The sequence below is a fragment of the Pelophylax lessonae genome (genome assembly GCF_965119305.1).
Source record: "Pelophylax lessonae genome assembly, chromosome: 4".
NCBI classification, from domain to species: domain Eukaryota; kingdom Metazoa; phylum Chordata; class Amphibia; order Anura; family Ranidae; genus Pelophylax; species Pelophylax lessonae.
Genome location: NC_138771.1, coordinates 12925238 through 12953018, shown reverse-complemented (window position 1 = coordinate 12953018; position 27781 = coordinate 12925238). Strand labels below are relative to the sequence as shown.

The window sequence follows — 27781 nt, the reverse complement described above, 5'->3', positions numbered from 1 at the left end:
CTCAGGTTACGTTTTTCATGAAACCTGACCTATGAAAAACAAACCGAAAGCACATTAAAATAGTGGTAAATTCGCCCCAAAATCGCTTGCAGTTTCGGCACCATTATCAGCACCCCTCTTCTCCTGCTGATAACACCATATTCGGCCGATTCGGCAGCCGAAATTTTGGTGCATCTCTAATATTTTCAATGAATACAGGGTGATCCCTGATTGGACCAGGTGGAGAGAAGGGGTGGGAATGTTGATGATGCAGAGGAAACAGCTATGGGGGGGTGCAGAGGACACTACCATGTGTGGACCTTATGTCGCATCAAAGTCGGGAGGGGGGGGTGGTTTAGGGGCAGAGGACAACACCGGGGGGGGGTTTGATTTGAAGCTGGGCAGAAGACACTCCTATAGTTGCTTTTCCACTGCATGGTACGGATCGGTTTGGTGCATTTCCACTGCATGGTACGGATCGGTTTGGTGCATTTCCACTGCATGGTACGGATCGGTTTGGTGCATTTCCACTGCATGGTACGGATCGGTTTGGTGCATTTCCACTGCATGGTACGGATCGGTTTGGCGCTTTTCCACTGCATGGTACGGATCGGTTTGGCGCTTTTCCACTGCATGGTACGGATCGGTTTGGCGCTTTTCCACTGCATGGTACGGATCGGTTTGGTGCTTTTCCACTGCATGGTACGGATCGGTTTGGTGCTTTTCCACTGCATGGTACCGCATGATACGTGTTAGAACGGTTCGGTTCGGTACGGTTTGGTACAGCGGCGCTTTTCCACTACATGGTACAGCTTGGTACGGCTCGCTTAAACAGTACCACCTCGGTTGGGGTTCCAAGCAGGCCGTACCGATACCATATCCCACAATCCTTTGCATGCAGCATTGATTGTTTGTCACTACTAGCCACTGATTGGTCAGAGAATCGTTGTAATCCCACCCACTTAGTACTAAGCAGAGTTGTATAAAGTACTCAAAACCCATACTTGAGTAAAAGTACAAGTGCTCGATCAAAAAGTGACTTGAGTAGAAGTGGAAGTGCTCGATCAAAAAGTGACTACTTGAGTAGAAGTACTAAAGTATTCAACATTTTTTGTACTTAAGTATTGCAAGTAGTTTTTTTTTTTTAATTTTGCTACTCAAGTACTGAAAGTAAAAGTACAAGTACTGTGTTATGTAGTTATTAAAGAAAGAAGTCAAAAGTTTGAACATCATATTGTTTTTTATTATTTCAAATGCAGCTTTTATTTATACATACAGTAGCATTTATTTTCGTATGCGCTGATAATACACATGTTTTGAGCTTCATGAAACCTGCCATCTACTGTTCTGGCAGTGGTAATTTTTATAATAGTAACGAGTAACTATGCAGCACAAAAAAAAAATATCGGAGTAGAAGTATTGAAATCATCGAAAAAATGTAGTGAAGTAAAAGTGGAAGTAGGAGAAAAAAATTCTACTCCAGGAAAGTACAGATACCGCTTTTCGGTACTTAAGTACAGTAGTGAAGTAGTTCTACTTCGTTACTATACATCTCTGGTACTAAGTACTACAACAGTGGAAAAGCAAACCGAGCCGAGTAGAGCCTATACAGTGCTGAAAGGTGCCGACTCGTACCACGCAGTGGAAAAGCAAACTGAGCCGGGCCGGGCCAAGCAATGCCGAGTGGAGCCGAGCTGGTACTTGCAGTGGAAAAAGTGCCATATGACACACTATGTGTTCTGCATGCAGTCTTTTTTTTTTGGGGCCGGGTGGCGAAAAAACGCACCCCCCCCCTTGGTCTTTGATTTACTGCATGTGGTCTAGGTAGATCTCGGCCTCTGAAAGGTTGCCTACCCCTGCCCTACACTACGGCCCTTTCACACTTGTGCGACTTGTCCTGCGACTAGGGACTGCAAAGTCTTACCCTATTATTTCCAATGAGTACCATTGACATCTGTGCAACTTCAAAGTAGTCCCTGCACTACTTTGGTCCGACTTTGATAGGACTTGAGGTCCATAGACCTCAGGATTACACAGGGATTGCTCCAAGTTGTGTCAAATTCGCACAACTTTCAGAGCGCAAAAGTGTGAAAGGGGCTTAAAACAAGCGTTTACCATTGCAGCGCAGGCACAAGTACTGAGGAGGACTTTTCCAGAGCTCAGACTATGTTCTTCAACTACTTCTGGACCGGAAGATTTTCCCCCTTAAAGGCTTCACTGCCGGGTTCCCTTACCTTGGATGGCGGCAGCACCCGAGAGCCGATACGTAAATCGGCTTCGGGTGCCGACATCGCGGGCTCCCTGGACAGGTAACTTCTACTATTTAACCACTTTAGCCCCACCCCTATTTCGGACACTTTTTGCTTACAAGTTAAAACCAGTATTTTTTCCTAGAAAACTACTTAGAACCCCCAAACATTATATATATATATATATATATATTTTTTTTAAGCAAAGACTCTGGAGAATAAAATGTCGGTCATTGCAATATTTTTTGTCACGCGGTATTTGCGCAGCGGTCTTTAAAACGCCATTTTTTTGGAAAAATTTTGAAAAATCACATTTCACTGCATTTAAAAAATACTAAACAGTAAAGTTAGCCCATTTTTTGTATATTGTGAAAGATGATGTCACGCCGAGTAAATAGATACCTAACATGTTAGGGTTTAAAATTGCGCCCCCCCCCCCCCCCCCGTGGGATGGCGACAAACTACGGTCAATAGAAATCTCAATAGGCAACGCTTTAAATTTTTTTAACGGTTACCAGTTTAGAGTTAGAGTGTAGCTCTTTTTTTTTTAAATTATTGCTCACGCTCTGACGATCGCGGCGATATACCTCACATGTGTGGTTTGAACAGCGATTTCATTCGCGGCTCGACTTCCGTAAAGGTTTTTTTTTTGTGCGCGAGTTAACGGTGACGGCTAAAATTTTTTATTTTTTTCCTATTTATTTTATTTATTTTTTTTAACTTTATTACAGGTTTTTCAAAAAAAAATCTGATCACTTTTATTGCTGTCACAAGCAATGTAAACATCCCTTGTGACACCAATATGTAGTGACAGGTACACTTTATGGAGGGATCGACCCCAAACCCCTCCACTGCACTTTTATGTATGCAAAACGCAGAAAATGGCGTTTTTGCATACAGCCGTTTTTTAAATTTTCCGCCTTTTGCAGCACAGTAACCCGGAAGTGACGTCATGGATCCCGCCTCCGGGTTACGTCATCGGAGACCCGATCGAAGCCGTTGCCGGCTTTGATCGGGACTCCATCCAGCCGGCGGACGTGCCGGCTGGGTGCTCGGGGCTCACGGTGGGACAGGATGCCCGGGCAAAGTCACGGAAGGCATCATCCCGGTATAACCCCGCAAAGTTCGCCGACGTAGGTCTACGTCACTTTGCGGTAAGTGGTTAAAAGTCAGCAGCTACAGTATTTGTAGCTGCTGACTTTTAATTTTTATTTTTTTTTAAGGGGGGACGGAACTCCGCTTTAATGACCAGGCAATTGTTTGCGATTCGGCACTGCGTTACTTTAACTGACAATTGCGCGGTCGTGCGACACTGTACCCAAATGTATGTACCCTCCCTCTTAGATTGTAAGCCCTAAGGAGCAGGCCCTCTGATTCCTCCTGTAATAGTGGATTGTTTTTGTACTGTTTGTCCTCAAGTTGTAAAGCGCTGCATAAACAGTCGGCGCTGTATAAATCCTATATAATAATAATAATCTTTTTCCCCCACAAATAGCTCTTTCTTTTAGTGGTATTTGATCACCTGTGCGATTTTTATTCTTTTTTTTTTCAAAAATGTTTATTGAAGAAAATAATGGTTAACAATTTATTCTTTGCGCTATAAACAAAAAAAAAAAAAAAAAAAAACAGCGACAATTATAAAAAAAAAAAATTATATATTTTTTTTACATTCTGCTATATAAAACATTCAAAAAAAAAAAATATGTAAAAATCAAATTTTTTTAACATTATAGGCCAATTTGTTTTCTGCTACATATTTTTGGTAAAAAAATAAATAAATAAAAATCGCAATAAGTGTATTTTGATTGGTTGGCGCACATGTTATTGCGTCTACAAACGGGACAGATTTATGTCATTTTTATTGTTTTTTTTTTACTGGTAATGGCGGCAATCTGCGATTTTTAGCGGGACTGCCACATTGCGGCGGACAGATCGGACCCCTAACTGACATTTTTGACACTTTTGGGGGGGGGGGGGGACCAGTGACATTACTACAGTAATCAGTGCTAAAAATATGCACTGTCACTGTAATAATGACACTGGCAGGGAAGGGGTTAATACTGTGGGTGATCAAGGGGTTAAATGTGTCCCTAGGGGAGTGATTCTAACTGTGGGGGGGGGCGTGGCTTGTGAAAAGATCATAGAGAAATGTGATCCTATATAGAAGGATCACAGGCACTCTGTGATCATTCCAGGGAGAAGAACGGTCAGCTGTGTTTACAACATCCGACCGTCCTTCTCTCTCAGCGGGGAGCGATCGCGGGTGTTAGGCAGCAATCGGAGCCACCTGCCTCCTGCATCGGAGTCCCTGCTGCCGAGTGGGGGCGGGAGTGCACCAGTGGCACCATGCGTGCTCGCCCCCTAGCTGCAGGCGCGTGACTGACGTAGACCTACGTATAACTGTGGTGGGCGGTCCTTAAGTGGTTAAAGTGTATTCTAGTCGCGGTTCAGTTTTTGCGTTTTTTTTGTAATGTTATTTTTCTATATAAATCATTAAAAATGAAAGATTTTTGTGTTTTCCATAGCTCTTGCTCTGTCTCTCAGTATCTTTTATGTGTTTAAATCAGTTTCTATTGTTTTAAAAGTGTGTTTAACCACTTACCGCATACTAACGTAGGTCTACGTCGGTAAACTTTGCGGTAGTGTACCGTTAGCTAGAGGCACCATCCCGGTACCGTGGTTTAGAGCCGACGGTTGGCTTTCCGTCGGTACCGACCGATGCGGCTCGGGAGCCGCTCAATCGGTACCCGTGGGGGCGGGAGGGGACGTCCCCCCCCCTCCCGCCGCCTTCCGTGGCTTTGCCCGGGGCTCCCGTCCCACCGGGAGCCCCGAGCACCCAGCCGGCGCGTCCGCCGGCTGGATGGAGTCCTGATGAATGCCGGAAACGGCATTGATCGGGTCTCCGATGACGTAACCCGGAGGCGGAGTCCATGACGTCACTTCCGGGTTACTGTGCTGCAAAAGGCGGCAAATTTGAAAAACGGCTGTATGCAAAAACGCAGTTTTGGGCGTTTTGCATACAGGGAAGTGTAGTGGAGGGGTTTGGGGTCTTTTAGACCCTCGATCCCTCCATAAAGAGTACCTGTCACTACATATTGGTGTCACAAGGGATGTCTACATTGCTTGTGACAGCAATAAAAGTGATCAGATTTTTTTTTTTTAAAACTTTAATAAAGTTAAAAAAATAAATGGGAAAAAAAAAAAAAAAAAAAATTTAGCAGCCCCCGTCACCTTGCGCACAAAAAAAACGTATACGGAAGTCGAGCCGCAAATGAAATCGCTGTTCAAACCACACATGTGAGGTATCGCCGCGATCGCCAGAGCGTGAGCAATAATTTAAAAAAAAAAGAGCTACACTCTAACTCAAAACTGGTAACCATTAAATAAATTTAAAGCGTCGCAGATTGAGATCTCTATTGACCGTAGTTTGTCGCGATCCCACGGGGGGGGGGGGGCGCAATTTTAAACCGTAACATGTTGGGTATCTATTTACTTGGCGTGACATCATCTTTCACAATATACAAAAAAATGGGCTAACTTTACTGTTTAGTATTTTTTAAAATTAGTGAAATGTGATTTTTCAAAAATTTTCCAAAAAAAAAATGTCGCTTTAAAGACCACTGCGCAAATACTGCGTGATAAAAAATATTACAATGACCGACATTTTATTCTCCAGAGTCTTTGCTAAAAATATATATATAATGTTTGGGGGTTCTAAGTAGTTTTCTAGGAAAAAATACTGGTTTTAAACGCGTGAACAAAAAGTGTCCGAAATAGGGCTGGGGCTTAAGTGGTTAAAGACCTTGAAATGCTTTTACACGTACAGTGACAGTAAAATAAACATGCCTACAATGCATTTTAATAGGGTTTTTCTATTTCGCGGATTTTCACTTTTCGCGGCTGGGTCCGGAACGTAACCCCCGCAATGGAGGGGGGTTTACTGTATAAACTGTTGGACTACTACTAATAATACTAATAATAATAAAACTAATAATAATAATAATACTAATAATACTACAACTAATAATAAAAAATAATAATTTAATAATAATACAACTAATAATACTAATACTATAACTACTACTACTAATAATTATTAATAATAATAATAAATGCTTTTACACGTGTAGCTAATTTTGTGCACTGTTAGTCCCGGTTCACATTTGTGCAATGCGGGAACTCTGCGAATATACAGCGTGTTCCCGCATCGCATCCGCACCTCTGGCAGTTCACACTGCCATATGTGATACGTAGGGGGTGCCAATTAAAAGTTAATGACACCCCCAGTTGCGGTCGCATATCGCAGTGCAATCTGCAAGTTCGCACAGAATCGGATCGCACTAGTGTGAAGCCCCATGCGATTCGATTCTGCTGCAAATAAAAAAAATGCCTCATGTGTGAGTTTGGTGCGGATGCGGTGCAAATTCAGTAATACAAAGTGTATGGCTGAAATTCGCACCGCAAATCCGATCGCATGTAATGAAGGAGCAGTGCGCTCCGAATTACATGTGATCACCGCAATCGCACAAATGTGAACCGGGTCTTAAATCACAATTTTGAAAGCGATGATAGCGCTGTAACAATTCTAGATTTATTTTTTGGTTTATAGCGCCAAAAAGAAAGGTGATCTCAAATACCACTAAAAGAAAGCTTTATTTGTGGGAAAAGGACATACATTTGGGTACAGCGTCGCATGACTGCACAATTGTCAGTTAAAGTGCCGAATCACAAAAAATGGCCTGGTCATTAAGGGGGGAAATCTTTTGGAGCTGAAGTGGTTAAAATAAAAAAAATAAAAAAAACTAGGGAGGGGGAAAGGATTTTTTTTTCTTTCCCCTGAGATCAGTTTTAGGATTCCACACATGAAAACCCTCTACAGGTGAGGTTCACCTACCTATAAGTGTAGCCAGGGAGCAGTGGGGGACGGTAGGGGTGAACTTGATGATCACCAGGAAGCATTCCTCATCCAGACGCTCCACCGTCACACAACTCTCTGACACCACCTCCAGGTCTTCCAATGTGTTCGGCTTTTCTGGATCCCGAATATTCCGGATTATATCTGGGGAAACAAAGAATCAAACAATCTCATTCAATGACATTCTTCAAAGCCTTAAAGGGTTAATTCACCTTTTCAGAAAAACTTCCCTCTGAAAAGAGATTTATGGCCAGGAGTGGAGGACAGAAACTAAAATTCAGGATACACTTGGCCGAAAACCTTAACAACACTTTAAAATCTAAATAAATGTGGCTGGAATTTCTTCATTGAAGTCAAAGGGGGGCGATTTTGCATTGAAATCAATGGGACGCAGCTTTGCATTGGAGTCAATGGGACGCAGCTTTGCATTGGAGTCAATGGGACGCAGCTTTGCATTGGAGTCAATGGGACGCAGCTTTGCATTGGAGTCAATGGGACGCAGCTTTGCATTGGAGTCAATGGGACGCAGCTTTGCATTGGAGTCAATGGGACGCAGCTTTGCATTGGAGTCAATGGGACGCAGCTTTGCATTGGAGTCAATGGGACGCAGCTTTGCATTGGAGTCAATGGGACGCAGATTTGCATTGGAGTCAATGGGACGCAGATTTGCATTGGAGTCAATGGGACGCAGCTTTGCATTGCAGTCAATGGGACCCAACTTTGCATTGCAGTCAATGGGGATGCAGCTTTGCACTGAAGTCAATGGGACGCAGCTTTGCACTGAAGTCAATGGGGACGCAGCTTTGCACTGAAGTCAATGGGACGCAGCTTTGCACTGAAGTCAATGGGACGCAGCTTTGCACTGAAGTCAATGGGACGCAGCTTTGCACTGAAGTCAATGGGACGCAGCTTTGCACTGAAGTCAATGGGGACGCAGCTTTGCACTGAAGTCAATGGGGACGCAGCTTTGCACTGAAGTCAATGGGACGCAGCTTTGCACTGAAGTCAATGGGACGCAGCTTTGCACTGAAGTCAATGGGACGCAGCTTTGCACTGAAGTCAATGGGACGCAGCTTTGCACTGAAGTCAATGGGACGCAGCTTTGCACTGAAGTCAATGGGACGCAGCTTTGCATTGAAGTCAATGGGGCGCAGCATGCCATTATCAGCACCTTTTTTTTTTCTATTGGCAAAATGGCGATAATCCCATTTGTGGCGCATAACCCATAGCAAGAAACTTCTTAAAGTGACAGCTACAATGGCTGCAGGTGTAAAGGAGCCCTAAGCCATTTCATTGGGTGGACAAAGCCGCTGGAAATACATTTTTTTCCCCCCTCCTGAAGCGACGTGGAACTTACACAAACATTTGCTGGTCGGGTGACAAAGCCGGTTTGGCAAACTACAGAATGGAAAAAAAACTCGTCCTGCAGATATGTGATATCATATGGGGGATGTGAAGGAGAGCCGCACCTAGCTGGGACAAGGTCCTCCAGCACCAAAGGCAAAAAGATCAAGGCGTTCCCCTCCCCCACTCCACGAGCTGTGAACTTCTTCATCAGCACAAAGTAGATTACAGGGCCTGGTCGTTCTTTTTTACAACTCCACCCTGCTGAGGGCCCCAAGGCAGCTGCCTCCTTTGCCTCTCCCCCTCAACTCGGCTCTGCTTGACCTAAGAGAACATTGTCCGAAATACAGAATACTGAGCAAGAGGCCTGCGTGAGAAGCCTCCCGTGGAAGCTGCCATTTGCAAACATATATGAGCAAATATATATATTCTATGATGTGTGGATTGTAGAAATATACCACAGTAAAAAAAAAAAAAAAAATAAAAAAAGTGCACAAATGCCTCAAAAATAATGAAAATGTGATAGGAGACTAATATCCAAAAAAGTGCAATAAATCACTATATAAAAAAATAAAATAATTTGTTACATCAGGGCTCGACAAACCCCGGGCGCCAGGTCGCATTTGCGATTAGAATTAGCGACCTGGCGTCTGGGGTGCCCTGCAGGAGGTGTCCTGTCCCTTTTGCGCCGCTATCTCCTCCCCGAGTGCACGGACTTCCGCGCCGTCCGAAAATTGAGGCCCCGGCTTTTTGGCCTTCTTCTGTGAGAGAGAGAGAGGCTTCCAATGGGGAACTGGCGCCCTCTTGTGGTGGCCGGGAGTAATGACTTTCCACTGCCTGTTCTCAATGCATTCCCATCTCCTTCCAAAGAGGAGATGAGAGGGAAGTTTTTGGAGGCTTCATCTCCCTGTCCACTTACCTTTGCTTAAAGGTAAGTGGACAGGGAGTGTGGTTATTATTTTTTTAATTAAAAATAAATAAATAATAATTTTTTTCTTTTTTTTTAAATTATTAAAAAAAAATATATATTTTTTTCTTTTTTTTCAATGATTATTATTAAAAAAAAAAAAAAAAAATAATATATATATATATATATATATATATATATATATATATATATATATATATATATATATAATCTTTTTTTTTTTTTTCCTCATCGCCATGCCACAGCTGAAGGCCCCTTTCACCCGGGCTGTCTGATCAGGTCCGCCTGTCAGTTTTTCAGGCAGACCTGATCGGACCCTTCATTCTCCTCTATGGAGCAGTAATCTGCCGTCATCTGATCCTGTTCGCCAAAAACAGATGGATGGTGGTTCTATTTTCTATCCACCCCGTGGATCGGACCAGATGGCATCGGATGGAAAGAGACAGACAGTCTGTTTCCATCCAATTGTGCTATAGAGGAGAGTGGGGTTCTAGTCATCTTTATGTGTAAATTTTTATATCCGTTTTATTAAATAAAGCTTGGTTGTTAGTTTAAAAAAAAAAAAAAAACTGGCTCCTAACTTTTTTAGCTGGCTCCTAGATTTCAGGCAAATTTGTCAAGCCCTGTGTTACAATCATATCCAAAATGTGATAGGAGACTAATATCCAAAAAGAAAGTGCAATAAATCACTATATAAAAAAATAAAATAAATTGTTACATCAAATCCTATCCAAAAAAGTGCATGTGCAATAAATCACTATATAAGAAATATTGAAATATTACATCAAATCGATAAAAACTCCATAAATAAATTAATCCATAGGTAAAAAAAAAAGAAACAATTAACCACTTCTGGACCGGAAGATTTTCCCCCTTAAAGACCAGGCCATTTTTGTGCGATTCGGCACTGCGTTATTTTAACTGACTATTGCGCGGTCATGCGACGCTGTACCCAAATAAAATTGATGTCCTTTATTTCCCCACAAACAGAGCTTTCTTTTGGTGGGATTTGATCACCTCTGCGATTTTTTATTTTTTGCGCTATAAACAAAAAAAGAGCGACAATTCTGAAAAAAAAAAAAAAAAAAAAAACAATATTTTTCACTTTCTGATATACAACAGCGAGCGTGGAGTACAATACGTGCATAGAGTACGATACATGCGGTGTTTCTCTGCATCCTCGCACTGCCCTACTAGTTTCGTCACCTGACGTCTTCATGGAGCGGAAGGCTACGATCTATGGCTGAAGTTTTACACACAAACCATCATGCTGGGAAATTTTGGTTTATAATTTGAGCAGCTTCCCATCTGGTGAGTTATGTTTCGGTGGAGCACATTTGGTGTAATTTCTTCACATGTGATCACTGAGGATTATTTATCGATTGAATTTCATCAGATAACATTTTTGCACTCTCTTTCACTTGAGACTTTTTTGATGGACTATTAATTGTTTATTTTTTTTTTACATATGGATTTATTTATGGAGTTTTCATCGATTTGATGTAATATTTAAATATTTCTTATATAGTGATTTATTGCACATGCACTTTTTTGGATATGATTTGATGTAACAATTTATTTTTTTTTTTTATATAGTGATTTATTTGCATTTGTTTTGGATATTAGTCTCCTATCACATTTTGGAAATGATTTGATGTGTGGCCACTGCTGAGGCTGCACTGAGGGGCTCTGGTGAGGCTGCACTGAGGGGCTCTGGTGAGGGGGCTCTGGTGAGGCTGCAATGAGGGGCTCTGGTGAGGCTGCAATGAGGGGCTCTGGTGAGGCTGCAATGAGGGGCTCTGGTGAGGCTGCAATGAGGGGATCTGGTGAGGCTGCAATGAGGGGCTCTGCTGAGGCTGCACTGAGGGGCTCTGCTGAGGCTGCACTGAGGGGCTCTGCTGAGGGGACACTCGTTGGCTCTGCTGAGGGGACACTCAGGGGCTCTGCTGAGGGGACACTCGGGGGCTCTGCTGAGGCGGCACTGCTGAGGCTGCAATGATGGGCTCTGGCGAGGCTGCACTGAGGGGCTCTGGCGAGGCTGCACTGAGGGGCTCTGGCGAGGCTGCACTGAGGGGCTCTGGCAGGAGGCACTGATGGGGCGGCACTGATGAGACAGCAATGATGGGCTCTGATAGGCAGCACTAATGGGCTGTGGTAGGTGGCACTGATGAGGCGGCACTTATGGGCACTGATGAGGCGGCACTGATAAGACAGCATTGCAGGGCTCGGATAGGCTGCACTAATGGGCACGGATGGGGCGACATTGATGAGGTTGCAATGATGGGCACTAATAGGAAGCACTAATGGGCTCTGATAGGCAGAGCTGATGAGGAGGCACTGATGAGGCTGCACTGATGGGCACTGATAGGCAGCACTTATGATCAGTGTAGATGTCCCCTTTTCACACTTGTAACGGCAAGGAAAGGAATGCCGATAACTGGCGAGTGTGTTTACATTGTGATCAGCTGTGATTGGCTCTCCCCCCCCCCCCCCGATCTTTATCAGAGTAAAAACATCAATAGACTTCCCCCCCACAACTGGGTGACCCCTCTGTAGCCTCCATTCAGCTACGGCGCGGTCATCACCTGGTTAAAGTGTGACATGTTTGGTGTCTATTTACTCGGCGTAACATCGCATTTTATATTTTACCAAGAATTGTGCATTATATGGTGTTTTTGTGCACTAAAATTCGGTGCGACATAAAATATTGCAACACCCGACCATTTTATTCTCTGGGGTCCCTGCTAAAGAAACCTACAATGTTTGGGGGTTCTCAGTCATTTTCAAGCAAAAAAACATAAATAAATAAATAAAAATGCAGATTTCTACATGTAGGAGAGAAATGTGAGAATCGTCCCGGGAAGCTCGAGGTTGAAGTGTAACTAAAGGCAAAACTTCTCTTGGATTAGAACCCCGGGCAGTTTTTATTGCTGTCTGTGTCCCCGTTATGGAGATTCATCTTCTCTATTTGTCCTGTTTACTGTTATCATTGAAAGGGGAACGACGTCCCAAATGTTGGGTTGTCGCCAGCATAGAAAGTGAGAGGAAATCTTCCAATGGGGACACTAGTTCTGAGATTCTCTCACTTTGCACGGAACTCCTCTCACTTCCTGCTTTGTCAATGAGACAGGAAGTGAGGTGAAATCTCACCAATGGGGACACTAGTTCTGGGATTCTCTCCCTTCTTGTTTTGGTTATGAGACAGGAAGTGAAAGGAAATCTCTCCAATGGGGACACGAGTTCTGAGATTGTCTCACTTTGCAGGGAACACCTCTCACTTCCTGCTTTGGCAATGAGACAGGAAGTGAAAGGAAATCTCCCAAAGGGGACACTAGTTCTAGGATTCTCTCACTTTGAATGGATCTCCCTTCACTTCCTGTTTTGGCTAGGAGACAGGAAGTGAAAGGAAATCTCCCCTATGGGAACACTGGTTCTGAGATTCTCTCACTTCCTGTTTTGGCTATGAGACGGGAAGTGAAAGGAAATCTCATCTATGGGAACACTAGTTTTGGGATTCTCTCACTTTGCATGGAACTCCTCACTTCCTGTTTTGTCAATGAGATAGGAAGGGAAGGGAAATCTCCCTAATGGGGACACTAGTTCTGTGATTCTCTCACTTCCTGTTTTGGTTATGAGACAGGAAGTGAAAAAAAAATCTCCCCAATAGGGACACTAGTTCTGAGATTGTCTCACTTTGCAGGGAACACGTCTCACTTCCTGCTTTGGCAATGAGACAGGAAGTGAAAGGAAATCTCCCAAAGGGGACACTAGTTCTAAGATTCTCTCACTTGGAAGGGATCTCCTCTCACTTCCTGTTTTGGTTATGAGACAGGAAGTGACAGAAAATCACTGCAATGGGGATACTAGTTCTGAGATTGTCTAACTGCAGGGAACACCTCTCACTTCCTGTTTTGGCCAGGAGACAGGAAGTGAAAGGAAATCTCCCCAATGGGGACACTAATTCTGAGATTCTCTCACTTCCTGTTTTGGCTATGAGACAGGAAGTGAGGGGAAATCTCCCCAATGGGGACCGGGGGGGGGGATAAACCTGCCAAGGGTTATAATTCATACAAAATGAGGATACAACAAAGTTTTGCCTTTAGTTCTATGTTAAAAATGTAACAAGAAAAGTGAATTTGTTGATTTGTCGCCCATATTGTACATCAGACGGAAGATCGGTCCGTGTATGGGGCAGCCAGGATCGGATCTGAGCCCCAATCACGTGACGGAGGGTGGTCCCAGTGCTAGGAAAGCCCCGCCCCCTCCGGTTCCCGGTCCTCACCGTACACCTCCAGGGCTCGCTCTTCCATGACCCGGCCTCGTCCTCTGGATCCCCCGCGGAGAGCAGCCAACAACCCGGACAGCAGCTCCATTCCCGACCCCGCCCACCGCTCACCGCCCTGACCAACCGCGTGCGTCCCGCCGCCTCGCCCTGACGTCACTCTCCTCCGCACGTGACCCGGGCAGGGTGTGGTCATGTGACAAGCGGGCAAGATGGCGGCGCCCTGTGAGGATCGGAGAGGAGTGTAAACAAAACGGAGGTCGCGGGAGAAGTCGGTAATGTGGTGGGGGGAAGGTTATGGGGCGGGGTTATTGTATAATGAGGGGGAGGAGGAAGGAGAGGGGTCCCCCCCAGGGGGGGGTCTCAGCGTGAGGGGCCATACATAGAACGATTCTCCACCAATATGATCGGATCTATCAATTATTGATAAGTCACAGTATTGGGGGAAATCAATAAAGTGGTTACCACACTTATCTGGCGGCCCCTTTAAATCAGCATGCACCCAGTTCAGGAAAACCTTCCAACAGTTTCAGTTCCTATTTTGCGTTTCCAGAATGCGCAACAAAACGCGCCGAAAAATCGCATTACTGGAGATGCAAATCTTTGCATGGGATGTCATTAACCACTTCCCGACCGGCTGTGCCAGTTATACGGCGGCAGGTTCCCATGAATCGCTGTACCTGTATGGCGGTCCGCAGAAGGGATCCTGGGGGCGCGCGCCCACTTGCCAGCGGGGAAGCTGATCCATGGGGCCGGCGGCCGCAATTGTCACCCAACCCCCCGCGATCGCTCCCCGTGGAGAGAGAATGGTGGTCGGCTGTTGTTGTAAACACAGCAGATCGTTCTTCTCTCTGGAATGAACACAGAGCTCCTCCTATTTAGGAACACAGGTCTCTGTATTAATTTCACAAGCCCCTCCCCCTCACAGTTAGAAAGCACCCCCTAGGCTCACATTTAACCCTTTAACCACTTTACCCCCTGGAGGATTTTGCTGTCTTACGTCCAGGCCACTTTTTGCGATTCGGCACTGCGTGACTTTAACAGATAATTGCGCGGTCGTGCGACGCTGTACCCAAACAAAATTTACGTCCTTTTTTTCCCACAAGCAGAGCTTTCTTTTAGTGGTATTTGATCACCTCTGCGATTTTCATTTTTTGTGATATTAATAAAAAAAAGAGCGAAGATTTTGCGAAAAAATTGACATTTTCTACTTTGACTGTTAAAAAATATCCAATATATTCAATTTTTGTCATATATTTAGGCTGAAATGTATTTAGCTTCATGTCTTTGACAAAAAAATTCTCAATGAGTGTATTTTTAACCTCTTTAAGACCGGAAGATTTTACCCCCTTCCTGACCAGGCCATATTTTGCGATTTGGCACTGCGTTATTTTAACTGACAATTGCGTGGTCGTGCGGCGCTGTACCCAAATTAAATTTACGTCCTTTTTTTCCCACAAACAGAGCTTTCTTTTGGTGGTATTTGATCACATGTGCAATTTTTAGTTTTTGCGCTATAAACAAAAAAAGAGCGACAATTTTGAAAAAATAACAATATTTTTCATATTTTTTTATATAAAATTCCCCCCAAAAAAATGTAAAAATCTAAATTTTTAACATTTTAGGCCAATGTGTATTCTGCTACCTATTTTTGGTAAAAAAAAAATCGCAATAAGCGTATTTTGATTGGTTTGTGCAAAAGTTATTGCGTTTACTAACTACGGGAAAGATTTCTGTCATTTTTATTGTTTATTTTTTTTACTAGTAATGGCGGCGATCTGCGATTTTTTTTATTTTTTTATTTTTTTTTTTTGCGGGACTGCGACATTGCGGCGGACAGATCAGACCCCTAACTGACATTTTTGACACTTTTGGGGGTACCAGTGACATTACTACAGTAATCAGTGCTATAAATATGCCCTGTTACTGTAAAAATGACACTGGCAGGGAAGGGGTTAATTTTATTGGTGATCAAGGGGTTAAATGTGTGCCTCATGCTTACTGATGTGTGTGGGGGGAGGGGACTGTGTGACACAGACACAGATCGCAGGTTGAGCTATGCTGAATCCTGTAATCCGGGGATCCTCAAACGACGGCCCTCCAGCTGTTGCAGAACTACACATCCCATGAGGCATTTAAAGCTCTGATAATCACAGACATGACTAGGCATGATGGGAATTGTAGTTCCTGAACAACTGGAGGGCCGTAGTTTGAAGACCCCTGCGTGTGATCTGTCCCTGTCTGTCACTTAGGAGATCCGCACGCTTTGTTTACACAAGCGGGCGGATTTCCACACTCGATTCCCCGACGATCGGGGAAGAGCAGCGGTGATCACCGCCTCTCCTCCCCTGGCCCGACTCCCGCTGTGACTGAATACAGCGGGAGCGAGCCTCCGGCGGCGCGCGCGTGCCGCCCACAAGGGGAGGAGTCCAGCGACGTAGGTCTACGTTGCTGGATGATAACGAGCCACTTTGCCGCAGTAGCACCTCAGTGAGCGGTTGGCAAATGGTTAATCACCCCTAGATTAACCCCTTCCCTGCCAGTGTCATTTTTACAGTGATGCGATCGTTCCCCGCTAAGAGAGAAGAACGGTCGGATGTTGTAATCACAGCTGACCGTTCTTCTCCCTGGAATGATCACAGAGCGCCTGTGATCATTCTATATAGGATCACAGGTCTCTATGATCATTTCACAAGCCCCTCCCCCATACAGTTAGAAAACACTCCCCTAGGCATACACTTAACCCTTTGATCATCACTGTGTTAACCCCTTCCCTGCCAGTGTCATCAGTATAGTAACAGTGCATATTTTTAGCACTGATTACTGTAGTAATGTCACTGGTCCCCCCAAAAGTGTCAAAAATGTCAGTTAGGGGTCCGATCTGTCCGCCGCAATGTCGCAGTCCCGCTAAAAATCGCAGATCGCCGCCATTACTAGTAAAAAAATAAATAAAAATGACATAAATCTTTCCCCTAGTTAGTAGATGTAATAACATTTGCGCAAACCAATCAAAATACGCTTATTGGGACCAAAATATGTAGCAGATATTGATTTTTTTTTCTGGTAATATTATGTAGCAGAATGTGAAAAATATTGTTTTTTTTTTTTTTTTTTCCAGAATTGTCGTTCTTTTTTTGTTTATAGCGCAAAAAATAAAAATCGCAGTTAAAGAAACGCAGTGCCGAATTGCAAAAAATGGCCTGGTAATTAAGGGGGTAAAACATTCCGGGGCTGAAGTGGTTAATGACATGTCAATGATGAACAATATAGGAAACGCTTTATCTCACTGACACTGACACACGTTTACTTTGCTTTTGCAGCTGTAAGATGGAACTTCGCGTCCTCCTGGATCCTGGAATAACTCTTCAGGATTGGCCGGAACCTCCAGCCAGAGTCACCTTACTCAGGCACAAAAATTTAACCCTGTGCAGCCTCCTGCCACAAGGCAGTCTACACCTCACCGTATTCACCACCGGGGCACCCCGGGGTCTTCATACACATCTGGATGGACCCTTCATACAGTAAGAGACTTTATTTATTCATTTCATAGGGGCTTTCTAAATAATATATAATTAAAACTAATATAAATATAATGTATAATAAAAATAATATAAATAATATAATATAATGTATAATATAAATAATATAATATAATAATATGTAATAAAAATAATAAAATAATTTCTTTCACAGGGGACTTCATTTCATAGGGGCTTTCTAAATAATATAATAATATATAATTAAAACTAATATAAATATAATATATAATAATAATAATATAAATAATATAATAGTATATAATAAAAATAATATAATGTATAATATAAATAATATAATAATATATAATAAAAATAATATAATCATTTCTTTCATAGGGGACTTCATTTCATAGGGGCTTTCTAAATAATATAATAATATATAATTAAAACTAATGTAAATAATATAATATATAATATAAATAATATAATGTTTAATAAAAATAATATAATATAATAATATATAATAAAATATAATAAAAATAATATAATAATTTCTTTCACAGGGGACTTCATTTCATAGGGGCTTTCTAAATAATATAATAATATATAATTAAAACTAATATAAATATAATATATAATAAAAATAATATAAATAATATAATAGTATATAATAAAAATAATATAATATAATGTATTATATAAATAATATAATAATATATAATAAAAATAATATAATCATTTCTTTCATAGGGGACTTCATGGGTTTACAGGCATCATCCCGGTACCGTTAGTTTCAGCCGGCGATTTCCTACAAAGCAGAAGTGATCTGAGTGGCTAATTATCCACTCGATCACTTCTGCGGGTGGCGGAAGGGGGTCTCTCCGGGCGCTCTGGTCCCATCGCGGAGTCCGGCGGCGATGGCTGTCTGGGATAGAGATAGAGGAACTGACATCATTCCCCTCTCTCTGTAACCCTGGAAACAGGGAACAATGAGTATTCGTCACTTCCGGTTCCGCCCCTTCGTTTACCTGGCCACCAGCGGTCAGAGAAGCAGCCGATCGGACCGATCTCTGTATCTGATCGGCTGCATGGGGAGGTCAGAGGAGAGATTTGGGGTCTAATAGACCCCAAATCTCTCCATAAAGAGGACCCGTCAGGGTCCATGCTATCACAAGGGATGTTGTTCATCCCTTGTGATAGCAATAAAGTTTGTACAAAAAAAAAAAAATTAAAGCACCCCTGGCCCACTGTGCTTACGCGCCAATGCGAATGCACCATTTACGCATATGTAAACGGTGATCACACCACACAAGTAAGGTATTCCTGCGAACATCCGAGTGATAGCAATAATTCTATCACCAGACCTCCTGTGCGACTCTAAACTGGTAACTTGTAAAGGCGTTTAAAAGTGTTGCCTATGGAGGATTTTTAAACATCTTAGTTTGCTGCTATTCCACGGGCAGACGCAATATTAAAGCGTGACATGTTGGGTATCTATTTACTTGGCGTAACATTATCTTTCACATTCTACAAAAAAATTGGGCTAACTTTACTGTTTTTTTTTTTTTTGTTCATGAACGTGTTTTTTTTCCCCAAAAAATTGTGTTTGAGAAACCGCTGCGCCAATGCCGTGTGACATAAAAAATTGCAACACACACCATTTTATTCTGTAGGGTCTTTGCTTAAAAATATATATATATGTTTGGGGGTTCTAAGTAGTGATCGAGCGATATCAGTTTTTCGTTGCCGATACCGATATTTTAGCCAGTGCATATCGGTATTGGCCGATATGGGCCGATATTTTTGTACATTTAAAAAAAAAAATATATATTTTTTTTTTTGACAGGTACTCTTGAGGAGGGATCTGGGGGTCTCCTCCTCTGCACTTAAAAGCATTCAAAACACCAAGTTTGGCTGTTTTGAATGCTGTCATTTGTTTTAATCTGGCGCCGAGTACCCGGAAGTGATGTCACTCATGACATCACTTCCTGGTTTTTACATGGAGACCCAAACTGAGCCAAATGCGGCTTTGATTGGATGTTCGGCGGCCGTGCAGGCTGGTTGCGTGCAGGCTGGTTGCTCGGGCCTCCTGGTGGGACGGGAAACCCGGGCGAGCCACGGAAGGTGGCGGGAGGGGGGGGACGTCCCCTCCCGCTCCTTGGAATGACAGCCGAACGGCTTCTCGCCGCATCGGTTGTCATTACAGGACAGTCGACCGTCGGCTATGGATGCCAGTACCGGGGTGACGCCTCTAGCTGCAGGCATCACTCCGGTACAGCACTTTCCGGAAATATCGGCAATATCGGTAACCTCAGGGGCCGATTCCGATATATCGGGGAAAGTGCAGATCGGCCCTCGATATATCAGTAGAGCACTAGTTCTAAGTTTCTAAGGGGGGGGGGGTTCTAAGGGGGTTTTCTAGCAAGACAAAGTAGATTTTTACATGTTGGAGCGAAATGTTGGAATAGGCTTGGGAAAGAGATGGTTAATAATATTCAAATACAATATGACTTGTGTAGATTGTGATTACGGGGGCTCAAACTGGTGGCCCTCCAGCTGTTGCAGAACTACAATAACCATGAGGCATTGCAAGGGTGACAGTTACAGGCATGACTCCCATAGGCAGAGGCATGATGGGACTTGTAGTTCTGCAACAGCTGGAGTTTGCCAGCTGACTGCCAGTTGGAGACCCCTGCACTAGATTATTATATATACATATATATATATATATATATATATATATATATATATATATATATATATATATATATAAAACGGAATTTTTGTAAAATCTTACCTGTAAAATTCCTTTCTCTGAGTCCTCCGACAGTCGCCGCCTCATCATATTCGTCACAATTGGGTAATTGACTTCCGCTTCATAGGAGTAGCTAGGCAACAGAATATGTCAATATTAAAGCTTTCAACATATCCCACCCCCAGGGGGTGGTCCCCTCAGGCAATTACCTCCCTGCTTCCTGATTCCTCTCCAGTTTCAGTAGAATAGCAGTAGAGTATACCAAGAAAACCCCAAAAGAGGGGCGGGGGCGGCGACTGTCGGAGGACTCAGAGAAAGGAATTTTACAGGTAAGATTTTACAAAAATTCCGTTTTCTCTTACGTCCTCCGACAGTCGCCGCGTCATCATATATTCGTCACAATGGGGACGTCCCAAAGCAGTGTAAACATGAGGGGTGGGAAACGTAACCGCGCCTAAGGCAACGCAGCCTCCCATCAGAGAAAGGAACCTTACCAAAGGAAGGAAACCAGCTGGGCAGCATGAAAAAAACATGCTCAACAGGAGTAACAACCCAGGAAAAAAGCAAACAACCTAGGGATAAAAACATATCCCAAACAAGCAGGGGTCCAAGGAAACAAGGGACCCTAAGGAACTGCCGCACTAAGAACCTTGCGGCCAAAAGGAAGCATCTGCCGATGCCTGAACATCCACTTGTAGAACTTCGAGAAGGTGTGAACGGACGACCAAGTCGCCGCCTTACACACCTGGGCCACAGAAGCCCGATGATGACAGGCCCAAGACGTACTCAGAGACCTGGTAGAATGCGCCTTCACAGGCATGGGAGGAACTTTCCCCTTCAGAGCATAGGCCTGTTCAATGTTCTGTCTGATCCATTCGGCGATGGTGAAAGCCGAGGCCGCCATCCCCTGCCGAGGACCTTCTGGCAGAACAAACAAGGCATCCGTCTTGCGAAAAGATTCAGTCGACTTTAGGTAAACCCTAATCGCCCGAACAACATCCAAGAAGTGCAAGTCCACCTCCTTCGGATGTTTAGGCCTCGCACAGAGCGAAGGCAAGACAATGTCCTCATTGAGGTGAAATTCCGAAAACCTCTTCGGAAGGAAGGAAGGGTTAGGTCGCAAGACCACCTTATCCAAGTGAATGACCAAATACGGAGACCTGCAGGACAGAGCAGCCAGCTCCGACACCCTGCGAGCCGAAGTGATCGCCACCAAAAAGGCAACCTTTTTGGACAACATAGACAACGAGGTCTCCCTGATCTTTTCAAATGGAGCACGTTGTAATACGGACAGAACAAGGTTCAAGTCCCAAAAAGGCAGAGGTTCCCTCCTAGGAGGAACCAGATGTCGCACCCCTTGAACAAAAAAAGCTAACCAAGGAGTTAGACGCCACAGAACGTTGAGAAAACACGGCCAGCGCAGAAATCTGACCCTTGATCGTAGCCAGCGCCAAACGCTGGTCAACACCCGATTGAAGGAAGGCCAACACCCTAGACACCGAGTATGCACGAGGGGAACACCCCCTGGACTCACACCAGGCAAAATAGGCCTTCCAAGTACGGTAATAGACCTTCCCCGAGGAAGACTTCCTCGCGTTGATCCAAGTGTGATTGACCTCAGGGAAGAGACCCCTATCCTTCAGGACCTCGGTTTCAACAGCCAGGCCGTCAAGCCAGCGACTGTAAAGCAGGATGGAACATTGGTCCTTGACAGAAGATCCTCCCGAAGAGGTAGACGCCATGGAGCGTCGATGACCAGATTTACGAGGTCCGCGTACCAGGACCGGCGAGGCCAGTCCGGCGCCACAAGAATCACCGTGTGCGGTTCCGAGTTCAACCTGCGAAGGAACCTGGCCAGCAGTTGAATCGGTGGAAATGCATACATCAGTCGGTACTGATGCCACGGAGCTACCAACGCGTCTGCCCAAGGATCGCGCGGTCTTGCCACGAACCTTTTTACCTTGTTGTTCAGACGAGACGCGAACAGGCCCACATCCGGAAGACCCCACTTCGCGCACAACATCTGGAATACATCCGGGTGAAGGGACCACTCTCCCTGGTCCAGGGACTGACGACTCAGATAATCCGCCTGCCAGTTCTCCACCCCCGGAATGTGAACCGCCGATATCGCCGGGACGTGTGTCTCGGCCCAAGACAGAATGTCGGCCACTTCCCGAGCCGCTCGGGCACTCCTGGTGCCCCCTTGGTGGTTGATGTAGGCCACCGCCGTGGCATTGTCCATCTGCACCCGAACCGGACAGCCCTGCAGCCTGTCCGTCCAACGTCGAAGGCAGAGATATATCGCACGCAATTCCAGAATGTTGATCGGAAGGGAGGATTCCTCCTCCGACCAAGTTCCCTGGGCGGACAGAACGCCCAGAACACCACCCCAGCCCGACAGGCTGGCATCCGTGGTGATCACCGTCCATGAAAGAGGACGAAAAGACTTGCCCCCTGACACCGTCGGGGACTGGAGCCACCACAGAAGATCCCTTCTGGTGCGATGGCTCAACGAAATCTGGAGATCCAGAGATTGCGGTCGCCCGTCCCACCTGGACAGGATCTCCGCTTGGAGACCCCGCGTGTGAAACTGGGCGAAGGGAATCGCCTCGAAAGCCGAGACCATCAATCCCAGACATCTCATGCACGTCCGGAGTGACGAGCACGGAATGTCCCTGAGGGACCTGACTTCTTCCCGAAGAGTCCTGAGTTTGTTGTCCGGTAGGAAGACCTTCGCCTGGACCATTCCCAGGATCATTCCCAGGTAGGGAAGACGAACCGATGGACACAGGGTCGATTTTGAAAAGTTTATCATCCAACCGAACTCTCGCAGAGTTTGCATAGTGACAGACAGGTCCTTCGCCAGACCCTGGCTGGTCGTAGACCGAACCAGAATGTCGTCCAGATATCCCAGGACAGAGATGCCTTGGGCTCTCAACAAAGCCAAAACCGGTGCAAGCACCTCGGTGAACACCCTTGGAGCCGAAGCGAGACCAAAGGGTAGCGCCACGAATTGGTAATGATCCTCCGCAATGGCGAATCGAAGGTACCTCTGGTGACCTTCGAAAATTGGAATATGAAGGTACGCATCCTTAAATTCGATGGAGGCCATGTATACCCCCGGAACCAGGGCAGCCACCACCGACCGCAGGGATTCCATGCGGAATTTGCGAACCCGCACAAAGCGGTTCAGAGCTTTTAAGTCCAGAAGTGGACGCACCTTGCCCTCCTTCCTGGGCACGGTGAACAGATTGGAAAAGAACCCCCGAAATCTGTCCCGATGAGACACCAGAACCACTACTCCCTGAGCTCGCAGGTCACGCCCGCCAGGTGTAGATCCCGCAACCGCCCCGGGGACAGTTGAAGATTTGAGGGAAAAAATCTGCTCGCCGGCCGAGAGAGAAACTCGATCTTGTAGCCAGATCGAACGATTTCCTGAACCCACCTGTCCCGAATGCGGGTCAGCCAGGGTCGAAGAAAAAACGAGCAAACGTCCCCCCCACCCCAGAACTGGGTGAGGGCGCCCCTTCAGGCCGCATTGTTACGGGCAGCGGATCCAGACTGACCGGACTTTTGCTTACCTGTCCACGGCTTCTTTTGGGAGCCTTGACCTGTGAAGGGCCTGCCCTTATAGTGTGACCGAAAGGCACGAAAAGAAGCATGCGTCTTACCCGGGGGAACCATAGCCTTGTGGGCTTGGGGCAAGAGCGAGCTCTTACCACCCGTGATCCCTTTAATCAGTGCATCTAAGGGTTCGCCAAAAAAGGGCGAGAACCCGTATATGGCAGAATAGCCAAGGTGTTGCGCGAAGATTGGTTCACAGACCAACACTTCAGCCAAATCAAGCGGCGTGACAACACCGCCACGCAGTGCACCCGTGCAGCCAACGGGACTAAATCTAAGTCCGCGTCGCACAAATACATGACACCCTGGTGGATTTGATCTACCAAAACCAGTGTTCCACAGGAGGCGGCACACACCAACGCTCATCAGTAGCGGGTGAGAAAAGACAACGCAGCTTGAACCTGCTCGGCACAGCAAATGGTTTCCCAATATTGTGCCATTGTACACTAACAGCACGCTGAAAAATCCTCAGTGCAAGGAAAAAACTGCGAAGATTTGCGTCTTCGCTGCGTCCCATAAGAGGCCAGAACAGTAGGAGCACAAGGCTCATCCTGCAAACGCAGCGTTTGTTTGATAGAAGCAACTAAGCTATCCACAAGTGCAAGCTCTTCAGACGAGCCAGGGGGAGAATAATCAACCCCTTCAATCCCAGCCTCCACATCGGATCCTAACAGGTCCAGGGACGAACGGGACCCCGATAAGGAAACCCCAGCCATAGCAGCCCCCGCACCATCACCCTCTGAGGCAGAGGAAATTGAAAATCCGGGCCTTTTTGTGGATTGAGCAGCTAAAAGCATGTGCCCCTGAGCAGCAAGGTTAGCCACCACAGTAGCCAAATCACCCCCTTCGGGGGAAGCAGCAGCAGTCCCCTGGCCCCCCACCAAAGTGAAAGGAAATATGCTTTCCTGAGAATCCATGCCCCCAAACAAAATAAGTGTGTTAACAAAAAAAGGGAGCACTGCCCCTTTAACAGCACGGCGAGCGCAGCCCACCGCAACACAAGCACACACTGACCCCCACAGGGATTACAGAAACTTAGGCAAGGAATACTGGGGGAAGGAAAATAAACCTGAAGAGACCACTTAGCTGCTGCACCGATCACTGTAGCACAGGGAATGCAAGTACAGATCGCTCCTGTAAGCCCATTGAAGGCTCCACAAAAATGGCCGCCGGTGAGGGACAAGAAAGAAAAGCAGAGCATGCAGCGCTGACATGTGGCCCGAGCGATCGCTGCCAAAATGGCGACGATTGGCGCCAAAAGACCCCGCTCCTATCTCATAGAGATGGCCAGCACACGCCTGCAGTCATAATAAAAATGGCGGACCGCCGTAGCGGCCGCCGCATGTATGCACCAACATGTAATAAAAGCATGCCCCATACATTACAGTCTGCCACATAAAAATGGCGGGCCGCCGTAGCGGCCGCCGCATGTATGTACTAACATGTAATAAAAACATGCCCCATACACATACAGCCTGTCACACATATCTTCATACAAGTAACACTGAGCAGTGTACAGCAGCCCCCCTCCTTGCAGCCCACAGCAGCATTAGGTCAGACAGGGAGCCCAGCGGTATGAACAGGCATGCAGGTTACACAGTCCCAGACTGACACCCACTACATATACAGGTCCCCACAGAAAAGTACACTTACCTCCATGCATGGCGTGAGGAACCCGCACAGGCGAACAAGCCACTGTACATTGTGACAGGGAGAGTCGCAGTCAGGACGCAGCAGAACCGCGGTGCGAAACCGCATGGCGTCCAGTGAGGTAGCCACCTCACCATAGCATCCCTGCAGCGAACAGGGATGGGTCGTTCACATATGCCAGGAAAAATACCTGACTGAACGCTCGATGGCAGGCTGGGAAGCCACTGACCCACAACCTGCAAGCAGGGGGATCAGCCCGAGACCCAGCCCGCACGATCCTCTTCATCAGAAAAACTAACTAATGCTGACAAAAAGAACAGCTAAGTAAAGAGAGAGAAAAAACTCAAATAAAATCCAAAAAAGAAAGAAAGGCTGAGACAAAATGTCCCAGCACAGAAACCTCCAGCCACTCCTTACAAGCTAGACAATGAAACTGGAGAGGAATCAGGAAGCAGGGAGGTAATTGCCTGAGGGGACCACCCCCTGGGGGTGGGATATGTTGAAAGCTTTAATATTGACATATTCTGTTGCCTAGCTACTCCTATGAAGCGGAAGTCAATTACCCAATTGTGACGAATATGATGAGGCGGCGACTGTCGGAGGACGTAAGAGAAATATATATATATATATATATATATATATATATATATATATATACAGTATATATATGTATATATATATATATCTATATATATATACAGTATATATACATATATGTATATATATGTGTGTGTATGTATATGTATATATATATATATATATATATATATATATATATATATGTATATATATATATATATATATATATATATATATATATATATATATATGTATATATAATAAGTAAAAAAAAAAAATTATATTTTTTTTGCTATTTTTTTTTTACTATGAAAGTGGAGTTACCCTTTAAATAAAATCAGGAATAATAAATGAATGAAGTATCTTGCTTTCAGATAAGCTGTCTAATGAAACAGGTGAAAGCTAATCCCTGTTACATATTAAAAAAAATATATATATATTTTATTTACTAAATTTACTGAAACTGGAATGTTCAAAACCTGGTGCAGCTCTGCATAGAAACCAATCAGCTTCCAGATTTTATTGTCAAAGCTTAACCACTCTGCAACCGCTCACAGTAATACTACTGCGGCAGAGTGGTTCGTTATCGTCCAGCCACGTAGTATTAACGTGACTGGACACTCCCCCTTCTGGGCGGCGCTTGCGCGCCGCCGGAGGCTCGCTCCCGCTGTTTTCATTCACAGCGGGAGTCGGGCCAGGGGAGGAGCAGCGGCGATCGCCGCTGCTCTTACCCGATCGTCGGGGATCGAGTCTGGAGATCCGCCCGCTGTGTGTAAACAGAGCGGGCGGATCTCCATAGTGACAGGGAGTGACAGATCGGACTGTTCAGCATAGCTGGACATCCGATCTGTCCATGAATCACTCAGTCACCTCCCCCCCACACGTCAGTAAGCACCAGGCATACATTAACCCCTCCCTCTCCAATAAAATTAACCCCTTCCCTGCCAGTGTCATTTTTACAGTAACAGTGCATATATATAGCACTGATTACTGCAGTAATGTCACTGGTACCCCCAAAAGTGTCAAAAATGTCAGTCAGGGGTCCGGTCTGTCCGCCGCAATGTCGCAGTCCCGCAAAAAAAATCGCAGATCGCCGCCATTACGCGTTAAAAAAAAAACACCAAAAATGACAGAAATCTTTCCCTTAGTTAGTAAACGCAATAACTTTTGCGCAAACCAATCAAAATACGCTTATTGCGATTTTTTTTACCAAACATATGTAGCATAAAACAAATTGGCCAAAAACTTTTAAAAAAATTGGTTTTTACATCTTTTTTGGGGGGAATTTCATATAAAAAAATGTGAAAAATATTGTTATTTTTTCAAAATAAACGCTCTTTTTTTGTTTATAGCGCAAAAAGTAAAATACGCACAGGTGATCAAATACCACCAAAAGAAAGCTCTGTTTGTGGGAAAAAAAGGACATCAATTTCGTTTGGGTACGGCGTCGCACGACCGCGCAATTGTCAGTTGAAGTCGCACAGCGCCGAATCGCAAAAAGTGGCCTGGACGGAAGACAGCAAAATCCTCCGGTTGTAAAGTGGTTAAAGGGTATTTCCACTTTCGTGGGGGGAAAAAAAAATAGCAAATAAAGAAAAAACAATATAGCGTATACAATTGAAACACAAATCATATTGTAATTGAATGTTATTAAATAATAACTTTCCTTTTCAATCTGCAGCTGTTGTAATTTTTGGAAAATACAATATGGCCGCCTGGAGGTGTTCTGTACCCAGAATGTATACTGACCACACCCCCAGAAACATCATTTCCTGCTTGTGTGATTGGCTCACCAATTTTCCCAGAAGTCTGCACTAAGATACAAGTCAGATTTCTGGCATCCCCTGCAACAAAAATGTCATTTTTGGTGAGATCCTCCCAATAGGAACACGTCTAAAGGGATGCAGGCCCAGCAAATTTCCTCATTAGAGCTCTGCAGCTGCCACAGCTGATAGATAATTATGAAACCACTCCCATTTGACCCACTCAGCACAGAG

General features: G+C 44.9%; 2 protein-coding genes across 2 annotated transcripts in view; one reads left to right on the top strand and one right to left on the bottom strand.

The window, feature by feature from the left end:
• Positions 1-13835, bottom strand: part of CIAO2A (cytosolic iron-sulfur assembly component 2A) — a 34733-nt gene extending 20898 nt beyond the window's left edge. The window contains exons 1-2 of the mRNA XM_082253042.1: positions 13698-13835; positions 7123-7287 (exon numbers count right to left, since the gene is read on the bottom strand). Coding sequence (XP_082109168.1) covers positions 7123-7287; positions 13698-13788 — 256 coding nt within the window. The 5' untranslated portion in view covers positions 13789-13835. The remainder of the gene's footprint in view (positions 1-7122; positions 7288-13697) is intronic.
• A 3186-nt stretch (positions 13836-17021) lies between these two features.
• Positions 17022-27781, top strand: part of SPG11 (SPG11 vesicle trafficking associated, spatacsin) — a 196148-nt gene continuing 185388 nt past the window's right edge. Inside the window, exon 1 of the mRNA XM_082252993.1 lies at positions 17022-17218. Coding sequence (XP_082109119.1) covers positions 17025-17218 — 194 coding nt within the window. The 5' untranslated portion in view covers positions 17022-17024. The remainder of the gene's footprint in view (positions 17219-27781) is intronic.